The sequence below is a fragment of the Postia placenta genome, assembly GCF_002117355.1.
Source record: "Postia placenta MAD-698-R-SB12 unplaced genomic scaffold POSPLAscaffold_6, whole genome shotgun sequence".
Lineage (NCBI taxonomy): Eukaryota > Fungi > Basidiomycota > Agaricomycetes > Polyporales > Adustoporiaceae > Rhodonia > Rhodonia placenta.
In genome coordinates this window covers 971,735-993,246 of record NW_020169837.1, presented here as the reverse complement: position 1 = coordinate 993,246, position 21,512 = coordinate 971,735, and the positions used below count along the sequence as shown (strand labels likewise).

At 53.1% G+C, this 21,512-nt stretch overlaps 7 protein-coding genes across 7 annotated transcripts; 3 read left to right on the top strand and 4 right to left on the bottom strand.

The window, feature by feature from the left end:
- Positions 1 to 179: 179 nt before the first annotated feature.
- Positions 180 to 1,489, top strand: POSPLADRAFT_1056129 (hypothetical protein; the record flags this gene model as incomplete). Its single annotated transcript, XM_024480739.1, has 3 exons — positions 180 to 523; positions 681 to 951; positions 1,013 to 1,489. 3 exons carry the CDS (start codon positions 180 to 182, stop codon positions 1,487 to 1,489), a joined length of 1,092 nt encoding a protein of 363 aa, XP_024339560.1.
- Positions 1,490 to 2,143: 654 nt separating this feature from the next.
- POSPLADRAFT_1169395 (hypothetical protein) lies at positions 2,144 to 3,901 on the top strand (the record flags this gene model as incomplete). Its single annotated transcript, XM_024488058.1, has 10 exons — positions 2,144 to 2,206; positions 2,316 to 2,378; positions 2,442 to 2,610; positions 2,713 to 2,889; positions 2,944 to 3,140; positions 3,202 to 3,327; positions 3,383 to 3,436; positions 3,494 to 3,504; positions 3,563 to 3,583; positions 3,639 to 3,901. 10 exons carry the CDS (start codon positions 2,144 to 2,146, stop codon positions 3,652 to 3,654), a joined length of 897 nt encoding a protein of 298 aa, XP_024339559.1. The 3' UTR covers positions 3,655 to 3,901.
- Positions 3,902 to 4,997: 1,096 nt separating this feature from the next.
- POSPLADRAFT_1141659 (carbohydrate-binding module family 13 protein) lies at positions 4,998 to 5,588 on the top strand (the record flags this gene model as incomplete). Its single annotated transcript, XM_024485325.1, has 2 exons — positions 4,998 to 5,228; positions 5,280 to 5,588. 2 exons carry the CDS (start codon positions 4,998 to 5,000, stop codon positions 5,586 to 5,588), a joined length of 540 nt encoding a protein of 179 aa, XP_024339558.1.
- Positions 5,589 to 7,713: 2,125 nt separating this feature from the next.
- POSPLADRAFT_1140708 (hypothetical protein) lies at positions 7,714 to 9,651 on the bottom strand (the record flags this gene model as incomplete). Its single annotated transcript, XM_024485210.1, has 6 exons — positions 7,714 to 7,768; positions 7,847 to 7,914; positions 7,966 to 8,733; positions 8,769 to 9,030; positions 9,080 to 9,360; positions 9,559 to 9,651. 6 exons carry the CDS (start codon positions 9,649 to 9,651, stop codon positions 7,714 to 7,716), a joined length of 1,527 nt encoding a protein of 508 aa, XP_024339557.1.
- A 401-nt stretch (positions 9,652 to 10,052) lies between these two features.
- POSPLADRAFT_1169390 (hypothetical protein) lies at positions 10,053 to 13,934 on the bottom strand (the record flags this gene model as incomplete). The annotated part of the gene is made up of 5 exons (XM_024488057.1): positions 10,053 to 10,434; positions 10,489 to 11,104; positions 11,164 to 12,985; positions 13,035 to 13,677; positions 13,728 to 13,934. The coding sequence occupies 5 exons, from the start codon at positions 13,932 to 13,934 to the stop codon at positions 10,330 to 10,332; spliced, it is 3,393 nt and encodes a 1,130-aa protein (XP_024339556.1). The 3' UTR covers positions 10,053 to 10,329.
- A 1,180-nt stretch (positions 13,935 to 15,114) lies between these two features.
- Positions 15,115 to 15,699, bottom strand: POSPLADRAFT_1065884 (hypothetical protein). The gene is made up of 4 exons (XM_024482009.1): positions 15,643 to 15,699; positions 15,529 to 15,588; positions 15,386 to 15,472; positions 15,115 to 15,335 (listed from the first exon to the last, which is right to left on the bottom strand). Exons 1-4 carry the CDS (start codon positions 15,679 to 15,681, stop codon positions 15,258 to 15,260), a joined length of 264 nt encoding a protein of 87 aa, XP_024339555.1. The 5' UTR covers positions 15,682 to 15,699; the 3' UTR covers positions 15,115 to 15,257.
- Positions 15,700 to 17,733: 2,034 nt separating this feature from the next.
- On the bottom strand, positions 17,734 to 20,792 carry POSPLADRAFT_1141216 (hypothetical protein; the record flags this gene model as incomplete). The annotated part of the gene is made up of 15 exons (XM_024485274.1): positions 17,734 to 18,288; positions 18,349 to 18,392; positions 18,446 to 18,527; positions 18,583 to 18,679; positions 18,731 to 18,767; positions 18,821 to 18,920; positions 18,978 to 19,079; positions 19,131 to 19,182; positions 19,238 to 19,402; positions 19,452 to 19,662; positions 19,716 to 19,794; positions 19,890 to 20,029; positions 20,084 to 20,114; positions 20,175 to 20,606; positions 20,664 to 20,792. The coding sequence occupies 15 exons, from the start codon at positions 20,790 to 20,792 to the stop codon at positions 17,734 to 17,736; spliced, it is 2,256 nt and encodes a 751-aa protein (XP_024339554.1).
- Positions 20,793 to 21,512: the final 720 nt, after the last annotated feature.

Here is a 21,512-nt window from a genome sequence, read left to right as displayed (position 1 = left end):
ATGAAACGCGTCGATCTTGAGCGCGAAAAGCCATTTCACACTCGCGGCTTTGTCTCGGGCCATTTACCATTATCTTTACGACTCAACTGTGGTCTGAGTTCATACAAGCCAGAGCGAAGTGAAGGCGACACTTTTACCAATTTCATTCGTTACCTGATCACAGCTCTCGACTCACATCGATGACGCCGAAGCCGAGGAAGCGAAAATATCGGCCTCAACAAAGTGCACAGGTCCACGGTGGACCGGCGGAACGACCTGATCCAGCATTATTCATCCAGGCTCATGAAGCGGACCTTGTACGAGAACCACAGGCAGCATCGGCCGCTCGCTCTCTCGAGGTGGAATACGATAGCGGAGGCGGGAGACGACCCGTTTATATTGGAGATGGTCTAATTCAATTGAATTCAGCTGGGCAGAGCCGCGGAGATTCCGATGTCTTCGCGGAGGAGCGCGTGCAGCTTGGCCGTGGGAGCACCAATAAGCCTACGGAGGATCGTGATATAGAAGGCTTGTGGGTGGATAGGTAGGCCTCTCTCGAAAGACTGCGTGCTTCCATCATCAATGCTGGACCGACGATCTTACCGCGACCGACTCTAGGAAATAGCAATCAGGGCGTCAGGAATCTTCTCGCTCCCCTTCTCCTCGCATGACTCGTTTCCTGACTTCCTTCACTTCAATAGGTACGATGCACGCTTACTGCTCGATGCGCTGCCGGATATACCGCACAGTTCACATCCTGCACGATCGGAATCACCCGGTGGCTGGTCTGACCTGCCGTCCGACGCTGAAGATACGTTTTTCTTCACGGCGGACGAAGTGGAAGATTACCGCCGCGAGAAGCGGAGACGATTGATCGACCGAAGGCGTGAGGAGCGCCTACGAGCACTGGGTGGGGACACAGAAGACGATGAGTCCAAGCCTGAGGACGTATGGGGCGGAAGCGACGAGGAGGTGTGTTCTCCTCTGTTACTATTGGGATTATCCGGATCGCGCAAACTCAGACGATGTCCAGCCCGACGAGACACAGCGAGAGCTAATGCGTCGCACCGCCTTGCACATTCTGAACTCACCAAACGCGGGCCAGCTCGAGATGCGCATCCTGGCCAACCACGGGGCAGACCGTCGGTTTGCTTTCCTGAAAGGGCGGTGGTCGCGTGCATGGAAGATTGCGAAGGGGCATGTCAGGTTAGACTTGGAGAAAGAGAAGGCGCACAAGGCCGATGTATCCTCCGAGACTGGTGGTGGCCTGGGGGGTCTGACAGGATATGGCGACAGCGATGATGAAGGCACGTCAACCAGTTCCGGAAAGGGCGTCGAGGGCACGCACGAGGATGAGCGATGTAGCCGAGATGAAAGTGGGAACGCGTGTTCCTCTGAGCCCACCAAGGACGATGATGAAATCGTCAAGAGTGCTAGGAGAGCGAGAGCGAAGGAATGGGCGGAGAAACGACGCGCGCTGCAACCGGGTGCGCGAGGCAGTGGCTCATAGTTGAACAACAACAGACTTGTGTAAAGGCAGAGAGTTTCCTTGTTAAACATCAATTCTTAACCACCACCTATTCCTTCAGCATCGGCTCTGTGGCTCTTGCAGCAGTTTCGCCGAATGTACCATCAAAGTTACTTTTTTCATGAACTCCGTAAATTCGCCAAGCCTACTCCTTCACACTTGCACACGCCATGGGGTGGTAATCGATTTTCCGCATACTTCTCACTCAAACACTAAATTGTACTCAAACTCAAGGACCTGAGAAGTAAGATCATGCCACTGGACCACTGCGATTGTTCATTCAATGATATACAAACGCGCGCTCAGACAAAGGATGTCGTGCGTGGTGTCTACGGGGTAAAGCAGTAGAGCGATGTAGTGATGCACGGGTGTAGGTAGGTCATGAGGATGTAAGAACAATGGGCAACAGGCAACAAGGGGCCGCCACTGGTGGCCTAATAGACATTAGTGAAGCGGTTTGCATGTATTTGTTCCGCTTTGCTGACTAATCCCTTCCGCCAGGTATCGTGCGAAGGTTCCCTTGCTCTCAGCGTCGACGTCGAGGACCGACGCTGAAACCACAGAGACGACTGAGGAGCGGTCGATAGTGTCGTGTACTTGTACCAGCGTAGCATAGCGGAAGGCAGACACACAAGCATGAGCAGTGTCGTTGAGTTGAAGTCGCTCGTCAAGGGCCTCAATGGCGCCTCATCCGGCGAGGTATGTGTACCAATGAATTTCCCTATGGCCTCCCTGTCACTCCCGTTCATTTTTCGCTTTACTAACAATTGATTTGTTCCAATTTGGGCGCATCTGTGCCGTCCGACAGGAAATTCTCGGTATCTTGAAGACGCTCAAGCAGGAAGCAAAGATCACCGAGGCGATCCTCAGAGTAGGTCGATTCCATTTTTATGGCAAACATAATGGACTGATCGTGAACCATGCGTTCGTTTAGGAAAGCAAGGTGGGGTTGGCGGTGGGAAAGCTGCGCTCACACGCCTCCAAAGATGTCTCGGACTTTGCAAAAGACCTTGTCAAGGTCTGGAAGACCGAGGTTGAGCGACAAAAACAAAGCAATGGCGGCGGCAATGCGAAAGCGGCCAATGCGAAAGAGAAGCCACTTGGTAATTACCTTCTCTCATTCTCCTCGAAGCTGTATTAATGTCGTGATACAGCAATGAGGAAATCTTCCACAGCATCAAGCACTCCTTCCGTCGCTGCGTCAGCGACACCTTCACGTACACCATCAACACCTCTGACACCCACAATGTCCTCCGTTGGCTCGAAGGGAGAGCTGCGGACTTCGAAGACCGACGGCATCAGCACTGATGTCACTGGTGACAAGACACGAGACAAGTGCGTCGAGCTTCTTTACGACGCTCTTGCTTCCGACTCGGGTGCACGTACGTTGTATTTCTTTTCCGGTTCCCCTCCTTTTCGTTAATTTGGTGCCTCAGCGAGCGAGTTGATAATGTCGCGCGCGAAGGCTATCGAGAGTACCGTTATCTCTGAGTTCGGCGGCACAACAGGGCCGTACAAGGCAAAGATTCGATCGTTCTTCGTTAACTTGAAGGACAAGAACAACCCGGGCCTCCGCGAGGGCGTTGTGAGCGGCGATCTGCCCATACACCGATTCTGCAAGATGACCAGCCAGGTAACTGACTATAGCTCGTTCAGAAGTAATGACCAGCTCTGACCGCTGTTCATCGTTACAGGAAATGGCATCGGAAGAGCGAAAGGCAGCGAACAGCAAAATTATGGAAGACAATCTCTTCAAGGCGCTTGGTGCGGGAGAAGTCCAGGCGGAAACAGACGCGTTCCAGTGTGGACGCTGCAAGCAGGTTCGTCGTGCTTGGGCTGCCAACGTCAAGCATCAGCGCTGATATCCGCTTTCAGAGAAAGTGCCGTTACCGCCAAGCTCAGACACGAAGTGCCGATGAACCGATGACAGTAAGTAGCTCAGTTTACATTTCCACGGCCTCATGTTTATAAGAGTTTTTTTTTCAGACATTCGTAACGTATGTTACATCTTTTTGTATTCGATTTGCATCATACTCATGTGTCTCGGCCATCAAGCTGTACTGTATGTAACAACAGGTACGTCCCTGGTACGCTCGCATTGCTGTTTCGCGTCTGACTCAAGTTTTTGCAGATGGAAGTTCTCCTAAGCTACAACTCCTCATAATTACCGCCTGATAATCTTCTTTGAATCGTTGGACTACCAGCACGCAGTCTGGCCATCGCGTCGATTGCGAAGTCTCCTCGTATACGTTTCTTTATGCTCTCGCAGGATTTCTCCTGGTTATGTATGTCTTCATGTAGGTAGTCATTCTGGTCTCGTAGGGTGCTTTGCGCCTTACAGGAATCTGTTCGCTTGCTCAGAATCTTCTGACGAGTGGTATGCATCTGCGGACGCAATATCTTCCGAGAACCCACCTCAAGACTCGTCCAATCATGGGAGAGGCTCAAAAGGGTGCAATTGTGAACACAGGCTCACTTCTAGACGGAATAATCACTGATTTTTGGAAGTCGGAAAGGCCGACAGTGACCTTGCGGCGTGTGTGATTGCGTCCCACTCTAGTACAATCGACTGCTCGAGATCACTCCAGGGGCGCTGACTTGCATTAGACCCAACCAGCGCGTGTAAGTCGTGCTTCGGGCCTAGCCGTACTCGTCTTTCGGGGATCAGAGGACCATATCCACGAAGAAATGGGCATGTTCGTCTCCTCATTTAAGACTACCAAGCAAGCTCCGACCAGGCTGTGTTCCGACAAGCGCTGGTCTGTACCTTAAGCACCAGCCGACATAAGGATAAGTCATTTCCTCGTGATATGAAGACCTAACACGTTCAAGCGAGAGCCGCGTTGCCTGCCTGCAGGCTTCCCTTCGCCCATCACTCCTATCACGATGCGGATCTTTGCCTGTGATGTCACGATCCTGATGCTCGCGATCAACCTGTGTTTGCAATGTGCATCAGAATTGCGCGCGCGCAATCCCGCCAGCATTAATTTGGCGTTGCCTCGTGGTGCCCGTACATTGCGCAGGAGCTACGCGTGCAGCATATAACGCTGCGGCAGCGGGCAGGAAGCGCGTTGCTGCAGAAATCAACATGCTCGCCAGCCGCTTCCTCTCGAGCATAAGAAAGCGCGGCCACCGTCAGAAGCAGCCCACAGATTCCTCCGTTGCCCGCAGCTCTCCATCCCGATCATCCTCGTCTTCCGAATCCATGGGTAACGCACCGAGCGCACCGAACTCCCCCCGTCGCCAGCCTGCGCAGGTCAGCAGGTCCTCGACGACAGCACCCTCCCCTCAGATGCCTGGTGCCGAGGCACCGCAGGCGGCCGTGAATCAACAGGCAGAGAGCGAGCTAGTCGTTGGCTTCAGACTGGACGTCGACGGCTCAGCAGGCAAGGAGCGGGAGGAGCACTCTCAGGCAGCAAAGACAGCAGTTTCAAGCCCAGACGACAACCCCGAGTCCCATGATCCCCTGAAGACCCCTCAGACGGTCGTCATGTCCGTAGAGGATAGGATCGAGGAAAACCCAGCGGTCTCGACCGTTGAGCGCACCCAACCAGTCGAAACTGTCCCCACGCCAGTGCACGAGCAGCCAACCGAGAGTCAAGCATGGATTCCAGGAACATATGTATTGCTGAACGCCAGGAGCGGAACAGCCCTCGATCTTTCCGGCGCGGACCAGAGGTCATTGATCGGCTTCCCCGCACACATGGGACAGAACCAGCAGGTAGACCATTGATCCGCCTTCCTCGACCACACGCTGACGATTATCAATCAGTGGGAGTTCATTCCGAGTGGAAGCGGTTACACCATCAGAAGCGCATGCGCATCGTCTTGTGAATTGTATCTGTCGGTTGAATCAGTCCGCGATAACGCGCCGATCATAGCCAGCCCATTCCCGAGCTGCTGGGACGTCCAATTTGACGAGAAGCATGGTAGTGCCCTGCGGTCAGTATACATGCAAATGAGACTATACGCTTCTCGTTCTTATACTTCCTGCTTCCTAGTATTCATTGGCCAAACACGGACTTCGTCCTGGATCTGGCAGATTGGGGAAGCGCGACTCCAGGTACAAAGGTCAGCGTGATTTTTGTTCATCAATAGAGATGACGACCTACCTAATGGCATTCCACTCTATAGGTCCAACTGATGAAGAGAAAGCCCGGAGAACGCTGTCAGTTATGGAGGCACACCCGCTGTGAGCCTGCGGAAGAACAACAAGAGAAGGTCGCTCAAACCACTTCCAAACCTATGATCGCTGAGACCGTCATCGTGTCGGAGAGCAAAGATCACATAACCACAACACGGACGACCACCACGACTACCATTACTACGGTCACGACAGTGACACGGAGCCCGCGCGGATCACAAACGCATTGATACAGCTGATGAATGTCCGGCGCAGAGGGGGATAGAGTGTAACTTATGAACAGCATGTATGACCATTCGTGTACAGCCATATAACAGCGCACTTGTACAACAAGCGAAAGGATAAGGCGCAACACCTAACGACCGACAGGAGGGAAGTACCCCAGCTTGGCCCGTCGGCTGCGCCTTTGATGTTGACTAGTTACTATTTGACGCGGGGGTCCTGTCGAGAGATCTTTTTTCCGATCCCTGCTGGAAACTTGAAGAGCTGCTTCAAGAACAAATTAATAACCGCGGTGGTGGTACCGATCACCAGAAATCTCCTGGGGTTAGGGCAGCCCGAAGACGTCCCAAATAGTCGTGGTTGATGACAAACACCCCACTGTAGTGCACCTTCCAACTGGGTTAAGCTAGCAGGATATAGTCGTTACACATGGGCACCCGGAGCCTGCGTAGGCTGAGGGAAGTGTATCCCATCTTGCTCACAGGAGATTAGTACTAGTATTGACGCGCCAACATTAGAGACGTCGACGATCTAGCTGGTGCAACCGTATTACTAGGTCGATTCAAAGTTGCCGCTGGAATGTCGCTGACTGAGAGAAAGCGACCTTTTGCTTTGAAGCGATCAGATGTGGCTGAAGGTGGCAGAAATGGTCGCTTATTTTGGCTGCTTATCGTTTTCTTCCCAACGACATTTGAGCGGCAACTTTGAACCGACCCACTCTTTGTTGCTTCCCATCGTTGTTTGCCGCATTCAAGAATCTGTCGACACCTATACGCTGTCAAAAGGATGTTGCTTACCATTGAGACATCGTACCAAACACGAAAATCTGTTTTTATTCAACCTTCCATCGATTTCATGAGATTCTTAAGCCTGAGGCGCTCTGTGCTGATGTCATGTTACGTCTTTCTACTAGCCATCGCGTAGCCTCTAATCCGATTATAACTATGTCCAGTATCAACAGCCTTACGGACATGCCATTCGAACTTCAGACCTGAGTATATACAATAAAAAAAGTAGGTGGATTCCATCGCCCTCTTCACCTTATACGCGAGTTTACCATCGTGAATGAGGTCTGTCTACTTTTCCTAGCTCTCATCTCGACGCTTACCCCCTGGTAATCTTAGTATGGGCGTGACCGACGAGCCCGCCTGCCGACTGACTTGCGTGGAGAAACTGAGGCGGCTATGATCTTTCCAACGTATGCGCCGCAATGCCAAGCTTCTCCGTGGCAGGTCAATTCCTAATGCCATTAGCTTGTGGGCAATGAGCCCCGGAGGCCTGTTCGCGAACGCTGAAGAGGCTAGGAAGGGTGACTATCAATACACAGCCGTTACAGAAAACCTATATAAACCCCCTTTCGATGTCAAGTACGCATGGGAGTGGGAGAAGGGAATACTTTGTATCATCCCTCCTGAAAGCGCCAGGGTACACACAGTATGCGTACAGGCTCGACCGATCATCAATGTACAGCCAATGCGGGGAGATCTAGCCATTCGTCCAGATTGTGGAGTTATGCAAGAGGTAGTATGAATACAGAGTCTATGAATTGCGCAACGCTGATATTTCTCAGTATGGAACTTGAGTAGAAGTGGCTGAGGATCATCGAAAGGACGTAATTTTGCATCAGACCGTGTTGATGGCGAGGCCGTTGTGCAGTGTTGGCCGAGTTGACGGATCTTTATGTTCTTTTTGCCGTATCAGCAGTCTCCGATGCAACTAATAAAACGCGGCGCTGCCAAAGACTAAGCCGCAGCATTGCCATTTTGCAGAGACCACTTGACGTCTTAGAAGGCGCGATATAAACTGTATAGTGGTATTACAATACGCTCTGTTTTTTCACTCATGCCGTGGTCTCGATCACCGCTCCGGCTTTCTCTTCGCCATTGACACATTCTCTTGGGATATACGAAGATGCCACCTATATGAACGAGCCAAGTACATGTCCATACTCTCTCTCTCTCTCTCCGGCTCACGAATCATCCGAGTCAGAGGCGACGATATGATAAATCTGCCACTGATTGTCCCCATTATCATCCTCATACTAAATGTTATATGTGAGCACCGTTCAAAGTGCATGAGCGACATCACATACCTCCTGTAGAATTGCATAATCTGGAAGGATGACTAGATACTGTGGGATGCTCTGATCTATCGGCTGAGCCTCGGTGTATGCTGAATGGACGCCGTCACTGTCCTCAGGGACGACACACAGCCCCCTTTCGTCCCACTCATCTCCAATGTCATGGGAGGTCTTGAAATCAAATTCCACTTCTTTACCTCCGACGGCGGTGTAGTCAATATGATCCAGCACAAGATCTTCCTCTTCGATGTTGGCGAATGTCGCATGCATGCCCTGTACCTCTGCAGAGAACGGCCTGCCGGCGCGCAGCAGTCTCGGATAGTGTGGTGCCCAATCTGCCCAGTCGACGATCCCAGCATCTCCAACACGCATGGTGGCCTCGCCGGTCTGTGCGCGCAGAGCCCACTCCCGGATCATGGACGCAGGCACCAAAATCACCTCCGTCCAGATGTCCCCATTAGGCGGCGCTCCGTAACAGGCGACGGCAACGAGACCACGCTGTGAGGACGAGTAGAACGGATGAGCTGGATTCCTCTGCGAGCATCCGCCTTTGTGCGTTGACATAAGCCGGGGTGCAGTGAACGATTGTCCTTTACGCCTAGGATGCTCCCATATGCAGTGAGAACCTCGAATGAAGGTTGGAACACCAGTATATTTGCTTGGTCTGTCTAGTACGAAGATATCAATGATACTGTCGTCCGTCGCAAGTAAATGCCGACTGTCGACGAAGTCAAAGGAATCATATTTATTTTCTGGGGATGTTTCTTCAAATTGTAGATGCTGTATGATGACGGTGTCAGGTTTGGGCCACATACATGCACGACATAGGTACTTTCCCAAAGCAAATCACCGGTCTTCCAATCCCACACCAGAACCGCATATTCATGGTTCCAAGAGCCAAGATGCGCTACGTAGTCGCCTTCTAGACGGGATTGGCGTCCTTCCCTGCGGGTTAGTTCGACTTCGCCTAATTCATCATATCTGCCCGTATCTGACAGGTTGATCTCACTGCGAGCAGCAAGAGGATGAGACTGCCCGTTTGTAATAGACAGGATACGAAGTGCCGGGTACCGGCCCCTGTTTCTTAATCAAAGACACGCACAAGGGTGATCAAAACATTGCCTACTCTGGTCCGTTGGGCACTTGATCCCGGGCCCATCCTGTCACGACAACAACGTCCTGTGATGGATCCATACACATTGTCTCCATCTCCATCTCGAGCCGGTCGCTGCAGACAGACCATCGACGCTCTGAAACTCCAAGAACTGCGGATGGAAACTGGATGAACTCAATCCCGCCTCGCATGTTCGCCTGGGCGAAAAGACCACCGGATGCGGTCGTCCACACAAGCGTCGTCCACTGTGGAAAGGACGTCCCTGGCACAAGCTCAGCGGTGCGGCGCATGTGCTGCAAGGAGCGTAATTTTCGCAGTCTCTCCATGTAGGGAAGGGGGCACAAGGGCTCGTCCGCCATGCCTGCGAGCTCGAGTTCATAGAAATATTGTAACAAAGTGGATTCGCGTATAAGTTGTCGGAACATTTGGCATACCTTACGAACATGGACACGATCAGATTAAGACCAATACACTGTTTTGATACGACTGACTTGTTTACAGTTGATCAGACCGTGCGCATCGAGAAAGAAAAGTATCATCACAAGGAGCTCGACGGGCAGGTCCGTAATAATGCGCGTAGCCATAGCCGACTAGAGTTTCAATGGGGATTGACGACTGATACTGAGGAGTCATGGCCTTCGCTTTTATAGCACAAGGGCTGACAAATGACGACGCCGTCCAAGAACAAGGGAAGGAAGATCAATACGTCCGGTCTGGGCTGTTGTACTCCTGTAGGAAATCTTGTGTGTTGCGAACTCCTCATCCTGCGTTGCTATGACATGCTTCTTCCCCACATATGGTATTCAGTGAACTCCGTCTTTATACTTGAATTCGCGAAATTCAGGTATAAAGTGGCCGCTGACATGTGTATCAAATTCTTTACTCAATCGCGCGATCTAAGCCTAAGTCTTGTCACGTTGCGCCGTCACTATTCAAAGAAATGCGATACTTCCGAGCAATGATATTGGAGCCTCAAATAAGAATGCGCTGTTGAACGATAGTTATGATTGACCAAAGGATCCCGATGGTATAACGTTGGTACAAGTAAAGAGTATGAATAAGTAGCAGCATATGCAGAGCGATCATCGGAAAGACAATTCAAGGGGCGATGGTCTACTAGTGGACTCAGAGAGCGAGACAGAAGGGAGAGCGAAGTAGCCACACGAAGCGGAAAATAGTGGAGTGTAATCTGATACGAGTCGGTTGGTCATGAGAGCGTTGCAGGAGTGCCCAGAGAGAAAGGGAGAAATGTGTCACCATGGTCATAGCTTCAACTCGGTTAGAACACGTCGTGCCAGCATACCGTACTGCCATCCATCACCGCCAGCTCTGCGGAATTGGATGCCATGTAGTGGTAGCCAGGGAACCTAAGTATGACTTAGTTCAGTATTTATTAGTTGCATAAGGTGATCTATCCCCACCTTGACAATATTAATCTCAAAACGGACAGCCAACGAGTTAGCACCGATGCTCTCAAAGACATCAGGGTCGACTTCTCCGGTAGGCAGTGGGTTGGACGGCTGGGGACTTCCTGCGAGGTCGCGAGGAATCGGAGGGAGGATCTTCCCCTTACTGGGTGTCTGAGACCGAACAATATCCTCGGGTGCAGGGACTGCCTCGACCGTGTCAGAGCGCGCAGTATCCGTATGCGCATTTGAGGAAACATGGAAGAACGACGAGGAGGCACTGCTCGCTGTAGCGCTGAGGGTAGTGCCGCCGGATGGTCGACTGGGAAGCTCCTTCTCCTTGCCGTCGCGGTCCTTATCCTTCGCACCCTTTGCTATGAATGAAATTTTGGACGCTTTCCGGACGATCGAGCGTCTGGTAGTATCCGTCTCATTGGATCCGGCCGAGCCTCGTTTCCGATGTTGACGCTCAGGCGGTGGCGGTGGTTGGACAGAGGCCACATCAATTGAAGGCATGTGGATGCATTCGAAGCCTGTCTTCGTCTCGCGGTATTGCACTTGCATGCGGTCCAATACACGTTTGATGTCTTGTTTCAGCACCACCGGCTGCTTCGTTGACGTCGTCGCGACACTAATTCACAATCATTACCATGCATACGCTACGATGGGGTACGTCGACCCAGCACATACCTGAACAGCCCCTTCATATAAACAGGCTTGAACTCCTTCTCCTCACCATGGTCATCCTCCTGGTGGGCTGATTGGTCTCCACCGTTCCCATTAGCCCCGGTGGCCGTAGCCTCGGACTGGTCCTCTGCACCCTCGTCCTCCTCGTCTGTCCGGCCAAATACCCTATCTGCCAGAGGTCGTCGAAAGTCTGTAGAGTAACCGGTAGAGGGTCGGCGATGACGGCCGATAGTACCACCACCGGCGTTAGCAAAAAGAGCAGGACCTGCGCTATTCCTGCGCTCATGCCTTGCTGCTCGGCCTTGCGCATCCAAGACGGTGGCAGCGCGACGATGAGGGGACGCGATAGGCTGGCTCTGACTGTGAGTTACCGTGTCCTGTGGGCTGGCGGGTGCCGCGTCTTGACCCTTCTTCTCGTTCACTAACGCACCATGTTCATCCACGACCTTCTCTCCAACGTCGGCTGATGGACGTGGTGTGAAAGACGTGAGGATGCTGGGCTTCCTCATTGTGCCACCGCCCGAAGGTCTTCTTGTCTCATCCCCCTTGGCGCCAACTAAAAGGCTGCCGAACTTCCGCACCAGCGTCGCGCCAGCGGATATAAGTGGTGCGCGTTGCTCCTCCTCGCTCTCCTTCTGCTCGGCATACGATGTCCGCTCCGGACCGGCGGACCTTGGCGGACTCAGTGGGTCCGGATGCACCCGTAGCGTCGCCTCCTCGCCCATAGTTTCTGGCCCGCCGCCGCCGAACACTGCACCCCAAGCACGCGCGCCATTTGGGCGGTTTGACACGCTGTGACTACGCCGGTGAGTGGACGCAGGTGGTGCGCGCGGCATGGATGCCGTAGCTGGGCTGCTTGGTACCGAACCTGGTGGTGCATTTGTCCTAGGCACGGCAAGGGCAGCGTCGCGGGGCCGGGGCTGCGCGGCAAAGGTCGTGGACATCGGCGACGGGCTCGCGGCCGAAGCATCATAAGACATGTCCGAAAAGTGAGAACTCTTAGGTGCTGGTAATCGTGGAAGGGCCATGCTGTAGTCTGGCTTAGCGGTGACCACGTCCTTCTTTCGTACGGTGGGCTGAGAGAGCTGCTTCGCATTGGTCGCAACATGCTCATCGGGAGCTGGTGCATCGGGCTGAGGCGAGGACTCGAGGGACAGCTGTGAGCTCGCGAAGTGTCCTGGGCCGTATACCTTCTCGCGCTCCATCTTCTCTCGAGCAAGGAAGTAGATAGAGATAAGGGGATGGAAACCATACGTTGGATCTGGCGGCTCTCGCTGGCCAGCGTCCACGAGCGACGTGTTTGACAAGTGCGACTGCGACGTTGGCGGTGACCCGGCGAAAGGCGTACCTGGTGGGGACGAGCTTGGGGAGAAGAATTTGCGACGGTAGAAGTCAAAGCCTGAGAACCGCCGCTTGGCCTTCGACGGCGAATCACCCTTGCCATTCAAGCTATGCGCGCCGTCGTTCGAGATAGCGAGCGACGTATTAGAGAGTGACTCGCCCCAGTGACGCCCGTTTCCGTTGCGCCCGTTAGGAATCATCCGCTTGCGTTCCCAGTGCTGTACAGCACGATAGTACGCGTCAGACTCGAGGATGTCGACCAGCTTGTGCTCGATCTCTTCCTCCGTGCCGAACTCAAAGCCCTTCATACCGCGGATCACCTGGCGGTCCAGCTCGTCGGCACGCAGGGGGTCACGATGCACTAGATGCGAATCTGGTGGCCCTCGGAAGCCGCGCAACATCCACGGATGGCTGAGCACCTCCGACAGCGGCGCCCGCGACCCCGGACTCGTGACGAGCATGCGCGTAAGTAGGTGTTTGCATTCTACACCGCGGTTAATGCTCAACGCCCGTAGCACGCCGAGAATACGCACCTGCGCTTAACCACACAGGGTACTCCACCATCCCGCGCTTGATCTTCGCATGCAGTGCAGGCATGCTCTGGTCGTCGAAGGGCACCTTCCCGCATACCAGTACGTATAACACAACCCCGAAGCTCCATACATCGACCTCAGGGCCCGTGTACACCTTGGCGTTCAATAGCTCGGGCGCAGCGAAATAGAGAGAACCACAGAATGTCGATAGATGATTCACGGGGTCGAACAGGTTAGATAGACCGAAATCGATAATCTTGATGTTCCCTGTCTGCGATATGAGGATATTCTCGATCTTGAGGTCCCGGTGCACGACGCTGTTCTTGTGACAGTAGTCCAACGCGCTCCCGATCTGCCGCGCGAACTTGCGCGCAACCCGCTCCCGCAGCCGCCCATGGCTGATGATGTAGTCCAGCATCTGGCCCCCGTTCACGTACTCGAACACCATGTAGTAATGGTGCGCATGAACGATCATCTCCCGCATTCCGCAGATATACGGATGGTGGAGCAGCATCGACAACGCCGCCTCACGCAACGTCCGGATCTCCTTCGAGGCGTCCTTCGACGCCTGCTTCGCCGCTGCATCAGGATTTGTTGTGCTTCCGCTCGGTGGCGACGCTCGTGGAAGGATTTTCACAGCGAGCTGCAGCGCCGTGTGAGGGTAGCAATAGCTATCGCGTAATGCGTACGCACCTTCTCGCCGGTCATGTTGTGGTGCGCCAGCTTGACCTTGCCCATGCTCCCTGCGCCCAACGTCTTGCTCAGCGTGTAATCACCGAGCAATCTGTTCGTGCTCCGCGGCTTGCTCGATGAGCCCTGCTCTCGCTCGCGTCGGCCGCCATCTTCAGCGTGCTGGCGATCGCCGCGCTCTGGGGTCGCATGGTTATTCTGCGGCGGCATCGAGAGCGGCCGGGGTTTGTGTTGCGAGGACGTCTTCCGAGGAGCTGGAGACTGTGATAAAGGCGGGATGTTCGGTAGATAGCTCTGCTCGCGAACGGCTTGGGGTTGAGTTACGGGTGCAGGGGAGGGGTATGGCTTTTGCGAGATCGGGACGTCGAACTCGTGGCCCGTGGCCATTCCACCGTGTGAGGGCGTGATCTGGCCCTCCTCGGCGACCTGGGGCAGGGGTGGGCCGGCTAATACTGGAAACGTGGCCATGCACAGCGGGGGCGGGGAAGATGATGGTGGTGTGTACAAAGTTCCCAGACGGGCGGGGAGCGCCAACTGCGATTACCTCAGACTATCAAGTAAAGTAGTTTTGTGAACAGAAAGCCGAACGCTATGGCTGCATGGAGGTGAGAAGAGTAAAAGCGTAAGAAGTAAAAGCGTAAGGAGTATGAGAGCGTGTTCGTTGTCGTGGTGGTTACAGTCCAAGAAGCAGAGTCAACTGGATTGTACTTGGCCACCGAACTCAACACTCGCATTCACTGCCAACGCACGCAAATATATCTATATTATTGTTACATTATTGTTCACAATTTTCTGGCGGAGAGCACGAATTGATGAAAGTGTAGTCTGATCAGCAGTCACGGATGGATGAAATGGATTTGAGGGCTTTCCGCGGGCTTCCGCCCGGTGTCATATTGAAGTGAGTTGTTTTACAACACGGAAATACATATAATTCGACTTCTTCGACTCTCTTCATCATCCTTCAAGATGGAGATCACTTCGAGTATGTCCTGACAAAAGGGCGAGTGCTCAAAATGCGGAGACTGGACCCGCAGACGCCCATCGGTGCACCAACTCAGGCCTGAGCTTAACAATTATTCAAACTATTGTAGCGATAATGATTCTACTTAAAAGTTCCAGTGTGATTTATCCAGGATAGAAGTTTGTGTGGCACGTCCATACCTTCAGGAGTACACACGGAGACAGTGCATGGAATTTCGGGGGTGTCTGATTGCGTCTTCTCAACATGCTTTCCCACAAGAACACCGTGCTGACAGTATGCAGGATGTTGAGAACTCCTCAAAAGACCATGGAGACAACAAAGAAGTCGAGACCGTTGCTGAGACTCATAACGACTAGTTGGTCGTATCAAGGCTCTAATGCACGAATCTCTCGAGGTAGCTGTCTAAATACGCATCTCGAAAAATCATATTACGCCAGTAGTCATGCCAAACTGACACTGCTAGGCCGCTCACCACGCATGATCCCAATGTCCATACACATATGAAAAGCTTGTGATTCCGATAGAAATACACGGGTGGAGGAAGGGGCACCTCATTTGGCCTTGGTATCCTGAGCAGGAAGCCACTGAACAGGGTAACGGTTGTACATGGGCCATGGCGGAAGTACAACCTACGCCCCATGAGGCAAACACAGCTCCGTACAACTTGAAAGCGACTCACCAAGAACAAGGCGACAGTAACTACACTAAACGCTCCGAAGGTAACTTGCAGAGATTGCAAGGCAAATCCAAGTAGGAACGACACAACCTGTGAGTGTGAGATGTCAAATTACTGCAAGCGGAGGCAAACTGACTGCAACTCACCGTCGCCGCGAACAACGTGATACGCACGATCTGCTCAACCAAGTTCTGTCCTTCAAAGTCCTTTTTCGAGTGAGACGCTATACCTTAACTCTTGATTATGTTCTCGCCACTCACTATTTTGCCTTCAAACACTTTTTGAATGTACTCAAGCATTCTTGCGGCAATCTAGCGTCGGTGGCGGAAGTGGAAGGACAACACTGAGCACAGCCACAGCGGAGGTTACAAGACACGTGGTCGCACGCGGCTCCATCACGCTCGAGAGGAACAAAAGCTGATGCGTATACTGTTTCTCAAAATACTCAGTCATGTCACTAATGGGGTCTAGTAAATTACAGGGAAGAGGATGTAACTGTCCTTGCCAAGTACTTGAGTGCCTGACTCTAGTTTTCTCTTGTCTTGGGCATTCTCCTCCCTCAAGACCCTGCGGATCAAATTCTTTGCAGAGAGGTTGTCTCTTTGCGTAACGTATGAACATCACGAATGGAGCTTCAAAAATTTCCAGCAGGAGATAATCTCTAGCGTACGTGATCTTGATATTTTTAATGGGAACGCGCTTGCGCGGACACGAGCACATTTTCCTCATCTACGTGTTACCTCGAAGGCAATGCCTGGGGACGGATACTCAATCTACAGATACAATGAGCAATATGTCATTCGCTGCCATTCTAGACTCCCCGACCTGCCAGAGATCGAATTGGAGATTATTTCTGAAGTCTGGCACGGTGCTATTGCGGCTCGAGGCCGACATTCAGGAGAGCAACGCCGGCGGAACCACTGGAATAATGATATGTCGGGTTCGCGGTCGTCGACTCACGAATCGTGTTCTCCGCATCAAGTTGATTTACGAGGTCGATCTGGACCACCTTATATTTTACCTCAATGCGTTTCCTCTGTTCTGTCTCGACTTTCCGCGGGCGTTCTTGTGTTGATACCGCTGATTCTCCTTCAACTGTCGGTACCATTGCTCTATCGCTGTTGGGCCAAGCAATTTCTTTCGACTAGGAACACACATCCTCACCACAATCAAACTTTTACCGCCTCAGAGTCCGCTCCCATGACTGTTGACGCTAGAAACAAAATTCTAGCCGAGCACTGACGGTGTTGTCTCTTGCGCTTTTAGCAGATCACTGTATGCCAGCTGCTGAATGATAACTGAGGACGTTCTATCTAGGTATCTACCCCCTGCTTGAAATGACAGAGACGTCGACTGACATGGAGTATTACTCCAGGGACTTCAACGCCTTATGGAGCATCGCGTGCAAGTCAGTCAAACGGAACCTTCGCTAGTGGATTATGGTCGAAGGTGGTGCCGCTCGCCCCAGTTTCAGAGCACATCGGTGTTCAACCAAAGGATGGAACATGTCTCGGCGGGCATCAAGCTGCCGTATTTGGTCCGCGCGATCGCTGGGGTGAGTGGATGCCCCGCGGCCGAAGCGGCTTTTACGCTGACAGAACCATGTATATAACCGCGGCCAGCTTCACCTCTTCAGAAATACATTTGATTGATTGACGTTTTTGAAGACATGATGCGCAATCCTGACATTGTTCGCGTCGAGATCCCAAGATAATAAATGGCGCTTCAATATAACCGAGCACTGCAACACAAGTTCAGTTCATGTAGCGTGCGTGGAAAAATAGGATATGCTGCTATTTTTACTGTCGTTCTCTTGGGTTGATTGGAAGAAGTCATTTGTCTTAGTCGTGGCTGAGGCTCGTCACGTTCATAGTCATACAAACACGTGAATAAGATGCCCGCGGCGCCTCCGCTGTTCATCTAAAACCAAGCCCACCAGTTAGATCTCCGTCGCAACACGGCAGAACGTTGACCACATAAATAATCCACAAGACAAAACGACCTTGCATTAGAAGAATGAGGACAGTGGACACTACAATTACAGACGAAATATGTTGATTGACGATTCTGATACACTACATTGAACAACATTGCGGCAGGCACGGCACCGACGCTCACCATACATCAGGGCACGAGAGCAAGAAGACAAGAACGGGAAGAGAGCCACATCTATCTACACACATCGGTAACTTTATCCAAACAGGCCCACTTCCGCCGTCTGGAAGTGGTTGAAATGACCGGTGTCGAAGCCCGCGTGGAGGCCCTGCTCTTGCAAGTCAGGCGACTCCGGCCACGAGTACCTGCAAGGCACAATTCAGTTCACGACTACTTTGAGAAAGACGATGGGCGACTCACCCAGGCATCATCATGTCGCGCCAATACGCGGGATTCTGGAGAGCCATCAGGGCCCCCAGCGTCTCCTCGTAGCCTTGTCCGTTGGCCGGCGACATATCCATTGCCGTGCCCGCAGCGTACACCGTCTCCTCTTGGTACACAGGCTCCGTCGACAATATCGTCTCCTGGAACATGTGTCCATTCGCCATACTCTGAGCGTCTTGGAAGCCCCCCTGCGGCGCTGTTGCGGGGAACATGTGCTGCGCCGGGCTCGAGGCCGCCGTCGAGCTACCAGGAGTTGTGTACGTGGTTGCACTCGTCGAGCTCTGCGGCGTCTGTGCCAGGTTCTGCGGAGGGTCGGGGTTCTGCGGGCGGATGTGGCCGCTCGTCGCTATGTCTCGGCGATGCTTCGTCAGCAGCCCGGCGAGGAAACGGGCGTGCAACTTGGGCGTGTGGCGATCGTCGATTGCGATTTCGGGCGAGCTCAGCGTCGTGATGAGCCTCCCGATTAAGTCGAAAATCTCCGCCTCCTGTTCCTGCGTGATCAGGCTCTTGAACTCCGGTCGCATCAACTAGATGCACAAATAGGTGTTAGTGCCGACTCCGTAGGCGGTTACGAGAACCGTACGTACCTTCAGGAGGAAGGCGGATGCAAATGACGAGAAGACGAAGTGGCCTAGAAGCGGGTCAGACGAATCCGGCACTCGGAGATTCAGGCCAAAAGCGCACCGTCAGGGGAGAAGCGCATGTAGTCACTAGGGCACAACGTATCTACCATGCACAAAATGACCTTCTTCGCGGATTCGAAACACTGGATATTTTCTCATGAATAGATGCCGAATTTCATCGGTGCAGTTGTAGCATACTTTATCCAAGAATAGCCTGTCTTCCGCTTGGAATCCACGACGGTACGCTTGTTGGAACCCAAATGAATACATGACAAGCCTCGAATAACTCGTGAGGCTACCAGGGCCCTGTGAGACAAATCGGATGCAATGGAAAATTTAAACGTACAATGGCAGAAGCGAGGCCCGGAAGGCGCAAGCTGGGTCTTAAAGAACGGGTCAGACCTCACTCGGCGACACATTTGTCGATCTTCCTTACCCTTCAGATCTGTATCCTCCCTGAATCTACGAGTCCATTCGTCGAAATATATCGTCAGCTGCTCGTCGTGCACCAGTGTCACGGCACGGAAGTCGAGCGACTAGGTTCAATCTTCAGCACGATATGAAACTCATTCAGCTCATAAAGTTTGACCCACCCGATTCAAGCCCGTCGGCGAATTGGGGTTCGAGTAGATCTCATCATGGAAATGTGTCATGATACGCAGCATCTGCGTATAGGCACAAAGCCCGGTGTCCCACTGACGAGATCGATGAGCACACCGACGGATGTCGTTTAGCTTATCGCTCACCGGGTTGTTCAAGGGGCTTTTCTTGTACCAGTTCTCGGCGTTGCGTATCATACTACGGGTATACGATGAGCTTCAAGGACTGGAATGAATCGAGTCTCGGGTCTCACTAATCCTCCTTGATTGTCGACGGCTTGCCGAACTGCGTGGCCATCGAGCGATCGAGGTTGTGACATATCAGCCACAGGCGCTCCTGGTTCAACAATTCGCGCCTCTGCCTGTCGGACTTGGGTTTGATCGTGGAGATCTGGTGCAGGTTGAGATCCGTCGCGATGCTGGATTTCGCATGAGTAGACGTGTGAAAGGAACTCCATCACGACGCACCGAATTGCCAGGCCAATGTACAACCAGCTCCGATCTTCTTCCCAGCGCCTTGCGGGAACCGCGTACGTGCTCAGGAGTATATAAGCCTGGGAGAGCTCAACCGATTTCCATCCGTTGAGCAGGCCATCTGCAGCTGCACGCCGCGCAAAATGCATGGCGATGGGATAGATCTCCGACTTCTGCTTGTAGTATCTAGATGAGATGGCGCAGACTATAGCGCATGTATGAGTACGTCGCTTTTGTCGTTAATGTATATCCACTTACCGACTGTGAATAGGAATGGACAACGCGCGAAAGTGGATTGCACGGTATGAATTTCCCTGTCCAGCAATGTTACTTGGACCTGAAATTCATCAGGAAATGAACACCCCATAGCAAAAGGACGAATGCTCACATTGAGCTTGGTGTAGAAGCTGTCAACTGCGCGTTAGCAAAGACATCAATAGCGTGATAGAACGTGGCTGACATTTCGAAGAGATGATCGACATCATCGGGAGTGACGAGTCCGTGCACGAGGATCTCCGGGGGACTATGGTTCTCGATCAGGCTCGCACGAATGGACAGATCAAACGCGGGTCCTAACAAAGCAATATCAGCGCCTGTTGGGGAATGAGGGAGGGGGTGTGGCTCACCTGGCATAAAGTACGTCTCATTTGCGACGCCCTGCGAATACATTCAAGCAATGTTAACGGCAGTTGATGCACACTTCACGAGCAAACTGACCACATCGTCGTCGTCGGAGCTGTCCCCGCGGCCGGCGCGGCGCGGGCTCTTCTTCTTCTTCGTCTGCCCGTTCTTCGGCGCCGACAGTGACAGGCTAGCCAGCAGGCCGAGTGGCACGCTTGTGTCAGGGAGCGGGGTCAGCGTGTCGTCTCCGTCTTTCGACGGCGCGTCCGCGCCCTCTTGGCCATTCGCGCTCCCGCGCTCCGTGGCGTCTGCGCCTTCATGCTCGCCATCAGAGTCGTCGTCGTCGTCGTTCTGACCGCGCGAGTCCATTTTGAACGCGTCCGCGCCGCCAGACCCGCCCGCCGCCGCAACGCTCTCCTCGAGACGATCAAGCCACGCGATGACGTCACGGTTGTTCTTGTCCGAGGGCGAAGTCGCCATACGATAGGATGCTATGGACAGCGGTGTCGCAGTATACGGGTTGTGCAGCTGCAAGACCAAGTTCAGCGATAAAAGCCCGGTAAGCGCGCATGGCAGGGGACACACCTCGCGCAAGAGCTTCTCGATGATGATATCCTTCTGGCGGATCTGTGCAAGCAGATATTCGCGCTTGCTGGTGCGATAGAGACGGTCAGATATCGCATCCCCATCAGGTGACGAAGGCACGAAACGCATAATAACAAAAGGCTGGACGGCGGGACTAAACGTCTATCACAGTGGCAGGATGCAGTGGAGTAACTCGGACAGCCATCGTCGGAGATACTTAAACAACACATCCCCGGGTGCGTGGTGTCTCGAGGGGCTGATCTTCAATCGTGGTTCCCTCGAGCGCCGGAATGTTGCAGAGCTAACAGAATGTAGACACTCACTTTGGCGCATTACGCGGCTTGCGGCCCTCGACGATGCATGTGTTCCCACTCGATTTGCAGCGCTTACACGTGTTCTCGCCTTTGGGGAAGTCGCACTTCATCTGTATACGCCGTGTCAGGAAAGTCCGATCCGAAGCAGACGACAGCAAGCATGGTGAGGAATCAGAACGGTGTCAGGAGCATGAGGCGGGAGAAGAGAAATATGTGCGTGCCTTGAGTTTCTTGCAGTGTTTGCACGCCCCGGGCCTGGTGGTGTCGAGCGTACGAGGCAATCGCCGCGACGAACATGACCAGGAGGGAGTCCAGCACCGGGGACAACGCAGGTCCGAAGAGCAGAGTTACACGGCGAAAGCAATCGCCGGGAGCGAAACGGTGGCGCATGACGCGACATGACATGGAACGGTCGCGGGAACGGCAGGTGTAGATTGAATGGGCAGGACGATAAGCAGTGAGTCGCTCGGTGTAACGCCGCGCGAGACGGAAGACCACTCACAGTCGCGTTGGCATTTCGTGACCCATCATCGGC